The sequence below is a fragment of the Elephantulus edwardii genome, unplaced genomic scaffold, assembly GCF_000299155.1.
Source record: "Elephantulus edwardii isolate Elephantulus edwardi_28Jun2011 unplaced genomic scaffold, EleEdw1.0 scaffold00180, whole genome shotgun sequence".
NCBI classification, from domain to species: Eukaryota; Metazoa; Chordata; class Mammalia; order Macroscelidea; family Macroscelididae; genus Elephantulus; species Elephantulus edwardii.
This window is the reverse complement of record NW_006399930.1, coordinates 4421575-4431196: the sequence shown is the minus strand read 5'-3', so window position 1 is coordinate 4431196 and position 9622 is coordinate 4421575. Positions and strand designations below refer to the sequence as shown.

Here is a 9622-nt window from a genome sequence, read left to right as displayed (position 1 = left end):
TCCCAAGCATGATGTCCCTCTCCAAGGACCCGTATGTTGTTATAAATGTGAGTATGTTTTATATGTGGATATGTTGTAATATATGTGGGTATGTTGTTACATATGTGAGTAGTGGATATGTTGTTATATATGTGAGTATGTTGTTATATGTGGATATGCTGTTGTATATATGTGGATATGTTCTTATATATGTAGATATGTTGTTATATATGTGAGTATGTTGTTATATGTGGATATGTAGTTGTATATGTGGATATGTGGTTATATATGTGGATATGTTGTTATATATGTCTGTATGGTGTTATATATGTGAGTATGTTCTTATATGTGGATATGTAGTTGTATATGTGGATATATTTTTATATATGTGAGTACATTGTTGTATGTGGATAGGTTGTTGTATATGTGGATATGTTGTTATACATGTGAGTATGTTCTTATATGTGGATATGTTGTTGTATATGTGGATATGTTGTTATGTATGTGAGTATGTTGCTATATGTGGATATGTTGTTGTATATGAGGATATTTTGTTATATATGCGGGTATATTGTTATATATGTGAGTATGTTGTTATATGTAAATACACAATATTTAAATCTGTGGATCATCATCATATACTTAAACCCACTTCTATAGTTACTGTGTCATTCCACCTCAGTGAAGATCCTTGCTCTCTTTCATTGACCCTCAACTTTTCCAAGCAAGATGTTGCTTTTCAAGGAAAATCCCCTCTTAAAATTATGTTCAAAATATGAGAGACAAAGTTTCGCCATCTTTACCTCTAAAGAGGACTCTGCTGTTTATGATTCGGTAATATTCTTCAGCACCACAACCTGAAGGCATCAATTCATCCTTTGTAATTCTTGTTCATTGTCTAACATTCAGATGCCTGAAAAGGCCATGCCATGAATTAGGCACAACTTAGTCTTTATACAGGCATAATTAATACTTAGTACTTACTATATATCTATTTTTTAATATTTTTAAATAATAATCATAGCATTAACAAGCAAAAGAACATTCAAGAACACTAAAACAAAATTTAAAAAATCTGTTCTAGTAAATGTAAATTTGTTACAAACAAATGTTTTAATAAAGCTTTCTGATAATACACAAAAAAATAATCTTAAAGTGTTAAATAGATGATTGACACCAAAGTCTTATAGCAATTTAAATGTGTTTCTTTTTTTTTATTTTATTATTGTACAAGAATATAACATGCTGAAACAGGAAAACGGGGCTTGTGTACATAATCCATATCCAGGAAACCGGCTCCATTTGTCAACAATAAATAAATATTAAAGCCATGCTGAGTTCCTAACAGGCTGAGGGGCTCCCAGCAGGTTCGAGGTAGAGTCAGGTGGACACAAGGAGATGGTCAGGCTGCCAGCTCCTGCTGAGATTCTCCAGTCCCGGCAAGTGAACTTAAAATAAAAAAAATATCAACGACACCACCACCAACGAGGATCATAGTAACAATATGCTATAGCAATAGTCATGCGACCAACAGTACAATAAATATTTCCTCCTGGAGGAGCTCACAGTACAGAGAACAGTATTTGCTAAACAGAAGCTAAGGGATCTGTTCTCCGCCCCACCTGGGTCCCTGTGCAGGAAGCTCCACTGTGGAATGTTTGTTCAGTGACACCCTGAGGGGACAAGAAGGTCTCGCCCATCTCCCCCCATCCCTGGTCCCAGGCCCCACTCCACACCCTAGCAGCCTCTCTGCGGCCCCCATACCTACTGGTAGATTCTGTCCGAGGGCACTGCTCCCCCTCCCCGTTACTGCATCCACATCCACAGCGAATGCCAGCACCACGCTGGGCCTCATCTTAGCAAATACTGGCTCAGTTTAAACAAGACTTTCCAAAACTACAGAGGAGACATGGTTTCTTCTGGGCTGCTCCCCTCTCATCCCACAGTTGCTGGAGAAGCTAAGACCTAGGGCAGGAGGGTGCCCCAAAGGTTCCCAGATTAGCCACTGGGTCCTCAGCTCCCCTCAGCCCCAGTTCCCACCCCAAGTGTGTTCAGAGGCTGTGCCCATCACAACACGCTGTCAACAGGTGGGGGTCCTCACCTGGAGCGCCTCAGGAGCTTCACCTTCAAGGTGCAGAGTGGAGCGTGAGCACCTCTCAGCAAGGGGACCCTGGGCACCCTTCCTCACAGCAGCTCCTGCTGCAACACAGGCGCAGAATCCACTTGGAAGAAGTCACCACGAGCACCAAGCTCACATAAGCAAGATGGTCCCATCGGAGGGTTCTCTACCGCCTCAGAAAGGGGCTCATGGGTCAATGGTTCAGCCATAGAATGCTCATCCTGGGCAAGAGTCACGTGTGGCCGCTGGCCTTGACAATACTGAGAAGGCTAGACACTCAAGTGCAAGCTAAGGGCACCTGGGAGTACAGAGGCTGGTGAGGAGGCAGGCGGGGATGGCCACAGGCCCTTGCTCCCTCTGTAACCAGAGCAGTACTAGGAAGACGAGGCCCTCAGAGTCTGCTGACCCCGCACCTTTGCCCTCCTTATCCCTTTACCCAAACCTCCTCAGACCACTTCTCTGCTTCAGTGAAAACAAAAACCAGTTTTCTTTTCCCTGGAACCTCACACAAACTTCCTCTTCAGTCCTGAGTCACAGATCCCAGGAATGGGGCAAGGGCTCATGCATATATTGGGTCCCACAGTTGCTGGGCAAGAGGCGGCTCCCTCAGCCTTGTGCTGTACTGTCCATTCGCTCGCTCTGAGGAACCGGCCTCTCACCCAGGGGCTGCGGGAAGTATGCCTTCGCCCCTCTTCCTGGCTGGCTCCCTGGCTGCTGCAGAGACTCAGGTGCACAGGGGCGCTGCCAGACTGCAGCTGGACGGAGAGGGTGAGGTGACCGTGGCCTGGGCAGCCAGGTCCCTGTAAGTAGGGGACTTCAGGAAGCGTGGGTAGGAGTCCTTCTCCATTAGGGTGCTTGTCTTCCCCTGGGCCACATCAAAGCATGTGGCCTTGGCGGCCTGCACGTTGGTCCTCGTAAGCTCCCGGGTCTCGTGGTCTATGTTCACCTCTTTTGGGGTTTCACTGCGAATGAACTCCTCAAAGATGCTGTGTGCCCTGGAGGCCAGCTTGGTGGCCGAGCGGATCTTCTTGAACTCCTCGCAGGCTAGCCAGAACTCCAGGTTCTCCTCGCTGAACTCTGTCCTCAGAAAAGCATGGAAGGCAGCCACCCCATTTTTACTGCCCAGCAGCAAGTCGAAAGACTCTCTCCACCCTAGGACATCCTCTGAGAAGTTTCTCTCTTTGTTGTGTTTGCTGCCCCACTCGATCTTACCGGCGTTCCCAGTATCAGAGCCCAAGTCTGATTTGTGGAGGAAGATCTCCAAGCGTGTCTTGAACTCTTTGGCTCTCTCCAGGCAGGTGGTGGGGAAGGCGGATAGAGTCCGGCACATGGCTGCGGGAGCAGGACAGTACGTCCTGGGAAGAATGGTGGCTGGCACTGCGAGAACTAAGCGGCGAGGAGCCGCAGCAGGCAGGCACTGTTCTCTGTGGGTTGGCTTGGATTTAACTGTTTGGCTAAATGTGTTTCTTTAAAAGCGCTCTAAAATAGTCTATGCAGTTAAAATGGTCAGTGAAAGGAAATCTTCACCTATAGATCTAGAAACTTGTGTTGTAAACATTCACCTTTTAAATCTATGGATTTCATTTTATATCTTGTAATAATAGGGGTGGTTATATCTAAGACCCAATTACCATGAAAAAGATCACTTATAAACAGAGTATGAGTAATTTGATGGGAATTTCTTTTACTTACACAGGGAAGAAACAACAAAGTTAGCTTCAGTGGTGGGTGCCAGTCCTTCATGGCCAATATTCAATAGAAGGCTATCATGATGCACACACACTTTCTTTGATCAGGGTGCATTAGAGAGGCACTATTCTCCCCATCTGGGGACAGATGTTAGTGAAGTTGATCAGGCACTATATTTTATGAGAAACAGGGTAGACTGTTCCTGATAAGACAAAATGAAGGGACTGGTATATAGAGAGATTTATTTCCCAGCTTCCATCACATAACAACATTCTATATCTAGGATGGTGTTTCTCTGGAGACTAAGGTGCATCTGATACAGGCCATGGCCTTTGCAATCGCTTGTTATGCATCAGAGAGTTGGACAATGACTACGGAGGGTAGAGGGAGAAGTGATACCTTTGAGCTGTGGTGCTGGAGAAGAGTGTTGAATGTACCATGGACTGCTAGGAAAACAAACAGATTCACCCTGGAGAGGGTTAAGCTGGGATGCTCTGTGGAGGCAAGGATCCTGAGGCTTTGTCTGACATACTTTGGACACGTTGTAAGGAGGGACCGATCCTTGGAGAGGGGCATCATGTTTGGTAGGGTGGAGGGAAGTGCAGGAGGGGAAAGAGCTTTATGAGGTGGATTGATTCAGAGACTGGGGTAATAGGGATGGGTGTATCAGAGATACTACAATTAGCACAGGACAGAGCAGAATTTAGGGCTGTTGTACATAGGGTCGCTATGAGTTGCAAGCGACTCGATGGCACATAACAACAACAACAACAACATGAGAGTTATAAGACCATATAATAAACCATCTTCTTAATAGTATTTAAGTTATGGTAGTTCGAAGACATTAACAATAATAATGTTTAAATGAACCATATGTTGAGTTAATTACACTAATGATAGCAGCAGTAAAGAAGAAATCATAATTACTTGTTTCATTAGGAAAATCTACTGCATAAGATCTGTTCAGAGTTCTCAAGAGCAAAAATATAAGTTTGAAGCCTAAGATGAACCCGATCTAAGACATGGTCTTTCCAATTGTTTCCTATGCATCTGAAATTTGAACAATGGATAAGGATAACTAAAGAAGAATTGATGCCTTTGAACTATGAGGTTGATAAAAGAGTATGAAATATTCTGTGGACTTCCAAAAGAACAAATATGCTTTGGAAGAAGTGATCCTTAGAGGCAAGCATGGTGACCTTCGTCTCATGTATCTTGAATATGTTGTTAAGAATACGTTGTTTTGGCTGGAAAGGGCAGTGGGTCAGAGAAAGAGAGGAAATCCCTCAACAAGAAGGATTGAAACAGTGACTGTAAAAACCAACTCAATTTCAAAGAGCTGGAAACAACACAAGTGCCCATCAACAAATGAATGGATAGAGAAGCTCTGGTATATTTACACAATGGAATACTATGCAGCATTGTAAAACAACGAACTCATGAAATATACAAAATGAATGACCCTGGAGAACATTTTGCTGAGTGAAATATCACAGTCACAAAAGGACACATATTGATTGCATAGGGCCACTGTTTTAAAAAGGGACTGACATCGGGGTTGAAGGAAGACAGAGAAGGAGGGAGGGGAGGAATAATGTATACTGCATTGAAACACATGAGGGAGAGAATTGTTTAAAAGGGATATACAATTGGGTATTATTGCCATGACATGAGTCCACAATGAAGGCGACACAGTGGAGTGGACTTTGGAGGAGGGATTGCATAACAATGAAAGAGTTTTTCTTTTTCTTTTCAAGGAGAAGAGTGAATTGGGGGGGAGTGGGTAGGGAGTGCAACAATGAATGACTGGCAACCCTAAGTCTCTGTAAGCTTTTATTAAAATTAATAAAAAAATTAAAAATCTCAACTGGAGCCTATCAGACATCAAGAGGATGGTGCTAAGAAGAAAAGTTTCAGATCTGTCATTCATAGATCTACCAAGAGTCATGCTAGACTCAATGGAATCTAACAATTGTCAACTTAGAATAAGACTTTTATGTGAGCACATATCATATAAGTTGTACAGAAAGAGAATGTCTGTCTTCTTACTACAGAGTAGCTAGTATATTCGAACCACCTGCAATAGAGTTGGCAGTTAAACTCTCTATCTACTAGGACACCAGAACTCCTCCTGCAAAACAGCTTTCATATGGTGCTCAGAGGGCTAATTACCACCTCTTACATCCTTCATCATTGTAATCTTTCCTTCTTTGTTTTTTTCTTTTCAGTTAAAAAAATTTCTTTAAGTCCAGGAATCTAGAAATTGATGCATAGTATCAATTAATCTGATAAATTGTCTGTTTTGTTTTCAGATTATGTATCTGGACATACTAGAATATATTCCATTTATCGTTAAAATCTTTACATAAATACAATGGATTGAACCCTGTCATTCTCATAAATGGTGCCTTTCTCACTGTAATTTTTACAGTTACTGTATCAGTCCACTTCCTTGAGGATCTCCTTCATCTTGGTTGACCTATTTTCTCCAGGCCAATGGCCTTTTCCAGGGACTAGTGCCTCCAATAACATGCTTAGAGTAATTGAGATAAAGTTTCACCATCTTTTCCTTGAAGAAGCACACTAGTTGCATTTACTCTTTCACCAGCTTCTTTGCTCTTCTGGCAGTCTATAGTCAGTATTCTCAACCATTGCCAAAATCCAAAGTTATCAGTTCTTCTTCAATCTTCCTCATTTGTTACTCAATTTTGACATGCAAATATAAATTATAAATTGCTACATTCAATAGTGAAGTATTTTTCTGTACATGTTAAATACAATTTGCTTTGTCTTTCTGTTATGCCCTTTGAAATCATCTGTTCAGATCCTTAGCATCTTGTTTTCCTCCCTTTTCTTTGCCTTCTCAGCTCTCTAGTACAATATTCAAACTCTCTTCTGACATTTTGGTCTTTTCTTCCTCCTCTGCCTTTGTAATGACCTATTTCACTCTTCCTGGATGATACTCTTGATATCCTCCCAACAGATCATCTGGTCTTTGCCCATTAGTTTTTAAGTCCTCAGGAGGGATAGATTCAAGGTCAGACGTTAGTTCTTGTGGATTTTATGTCAAAGTATTATAATAATGAAATATGCAAAGAACTGGAGTTGGAAAATCAAAAGGGACAAACTTGCTTAGGATTTCTTAAGCTGAAGGAAATGAAGTACAGATTAAAGCCTTGAGTTACAATGTTGTTGTTGTGGTGGTTGTTGTTGTTGTTGTTGTTGTTGTTATGTGCCATCGAGTCACTTGCGACTCATAGCGACTGTATATCAAACAGCCCTAAACTCTGCTCTGTCCTGTGCCAATTGCACTGTCTCTGATACACCCATCCCGATTACCCCAGTCACTGAATCAATCCACCTCGTAGAGGGTCTTCCCCTCCTGCGCTGTCCCTACACCCTACCAAGTATGATGTCCCTCTCCAAGGACCTGTCTCTCCTTACAACATGTCCAAAGTATGTTAGACGGAGCCTCAGAATCCTTCACTCCAAGGAGCTGCCTGGTTTAAGCCTCTCCAGGATGAATCTGTTTTCATAGCAGTCTATGGTACACTCAATACTCTTCTCCAGCACCACAGCTCAAAGGCATCAATTCTCCTTCTATCCTCCCTAGTCATTGTCCAACTCTCTGATGTATAACAAGTGATTGCAAAGACCATGGCCTGTATCAGATGCACCTTAGTCTCCAGAGAGATACCATTGCTCTTCAGTACTTTGGAGAGGCCCTAACAGCAGACTTTCCCATTGCAATATGTCTTTTAATTTCCTGGCTGCTGTTGCCAAGAGTGTTGACTGTGGAGCCAAGCAAACTAAAGCTGTGAAAAATCTCAATCTCTTCACCATCCATATTTAAGAATACTTTGGGCAGAACATTAAATGATCCATAAAGCATCAAAAGAAGATGGAAGGAGGACACAGAGTCACTATACCAAAAAGAATTGGCTGACACAGAACAATTTCATTAAACAGCATATTATTAAGACCCTATAAAGGAGGAAGTTCAAGTGGCTCTGAAGGAATTGGCAGAAACCAAGGCCCCAAGAATTGATGACATACAAATTGGCATATTTCAACAAACAGATGCTTCCCTGGACATACTCACCAGGTTATGCCAAGAAATATGGAGGACAACTACCTGGCCAACTGATGGGAAGAGATCTGTATTTATTGCCATTAAAATAAATAAATAAAGGTAACCCTAACAGAGTGTGGAAATTATCAAATAATATCATTAATAGATGCAAGCAAGATCCTGCTAGAAATTATTTTTAAATTATTAGAACAACACTTCAACAGAAAACTGCCAGATGTGCAGATTGGGTTTAGAAGAGGTCATGGCAGGGGTATGTTACAGCCAATGTTAGATGACTCATTGTTGAAAACATAGAGTACCAAAGGAATGTCTATCTGTGTTTCATTGACTATGCAAAGGCATAGTGAACTCTGTGGATTACAACAAACTTGGAGAAGAATGGGAGTTCCAAAATATTTGATTGTGCTAATGTAAAACTTATACTTGGACCAGGAGACAGTTGTCAGAACAGAGCAAGGAAACTGTATGTCTCCAAATCAGGAAAGGTTTATGCCAGATGTTTCCTATCTCCATAGCTATTCAATTTATGTGGGGAACAGATCATCTGGGATGCTGAGCTCTATGAGGAGGAATGTGGCATCAGGATTAAAGGAAAACTCATCAGCAACCTGCATTATGCAGATCATACAACCTTGCTTCATAAAACTTAGGAGAACCTGAGGCACTTACTGTAGTAGGTCAAAAACTGTAACCTTCAGTATGGACATCAAGAAAACAAAAATTCTCACCAATGGATAATTTAGTAGCTTCATGATCGTTGGAGAAGAGATTGAGATCTGTTAACAACTTCAGCTTTGTTGGCTCCATAACCAACACTATTGGCATAAGCAGCCAGGAAATCAAAATATAAATAAATAGCATTGGGGAAATGTGTTGTCAGGGACCTCTCCAAAGTACTGAAGAGCAACAATGACAGTCTGTCTGTAGACTAAGGTACACCTAATCCAGGCCATGGTCTTCAAAATTATTTGCTATGTAGCAGAGAGCTGGACAATGACAAAGGATGATAGAAAAAGAGTTGAAGCCTTTGGGTTATGGTGCTGCAGGAAAATATTGAATATATCATGGACTGTATTCAGTCTCAAACATGCTTCAAGGTCTGTGTTTCACATTGGTTGGCCTCCTCAAACAGCATTGAGAACCCATGGAGTCACACTAGATGAGATCTGAGAGCTCTCTATAATCTCCTTGATCAGGTAACACATTTCTTGCAGAACTGTGTTGGCACCCTTAACCTCATCTTTTCGGAAAGGATATTTTCAGTCTCAAACCTGCTTCAGACCCTCAAGCCAAATAGACAACACCAGCATTTCAGATCTAGAAGAGACCAATCCTGATCTTAGAATTATCACATCATGTCAGCAATTTAAATAAAGACAGTAAGTCACAAAACTTAGCAGAAACTCTATGGCAAGGATCATCCCTCATTATTGCCTCAAGCAAAAATCTTTTCCTGAAGTTAGTACATGGGAATTACATCCTCCTAAACAAGAGATAGACAATAGTGTGAGAGACCAGTAGCAGTGTGTGGTGCAAGTCACCAGTGTGTGGTGACTTGTGATTGTATTAAGTCTTGGCTGGGGAAAGGAGGGTGTGACCAGGTAGCCAGGTGTGTAAGGAATAGGGAAGTAGCAGGGAAAGGGAAGAGACAAGTCACATGTGCTTACGGGGTGGGGAGTGGGTGGGCAGTGAATGTATTGGTTATTTTCAGAGAAGCGTATTTTACCTGTTATGTTAAAATA

The 9622-nt window shown here is 41.9% G+C and overlaps 1 protein-coding gene and 1 pseudogene across 1 annotated transcript; one reads left to right on the top strand and one right to left on the bottom strand.

The window, feature by feature from the left end:
• Positions 1-2309, top strand: part of LOC102844139 — a 54219-nt pseudogene extending 51910 nt beyond the window's left edge.
• A 513-nt stretch (positions 2310-2822) lies between these two features.
• On the bottom strand, positions 2823-3428 carry LOC102843735 (regulator of G-protein signaling 16-like). Its single transcript, XM_006896043.1, has one exon. It carries the CDS (start codon positions 3426-3428, stop codon positions 2823-2825), a length of 606 nt encoding a protein of 201 aa, XP_006896105.1.
• Between the last annotated feature and the right edge of the window lie 6194 nt (positions 3429-9622).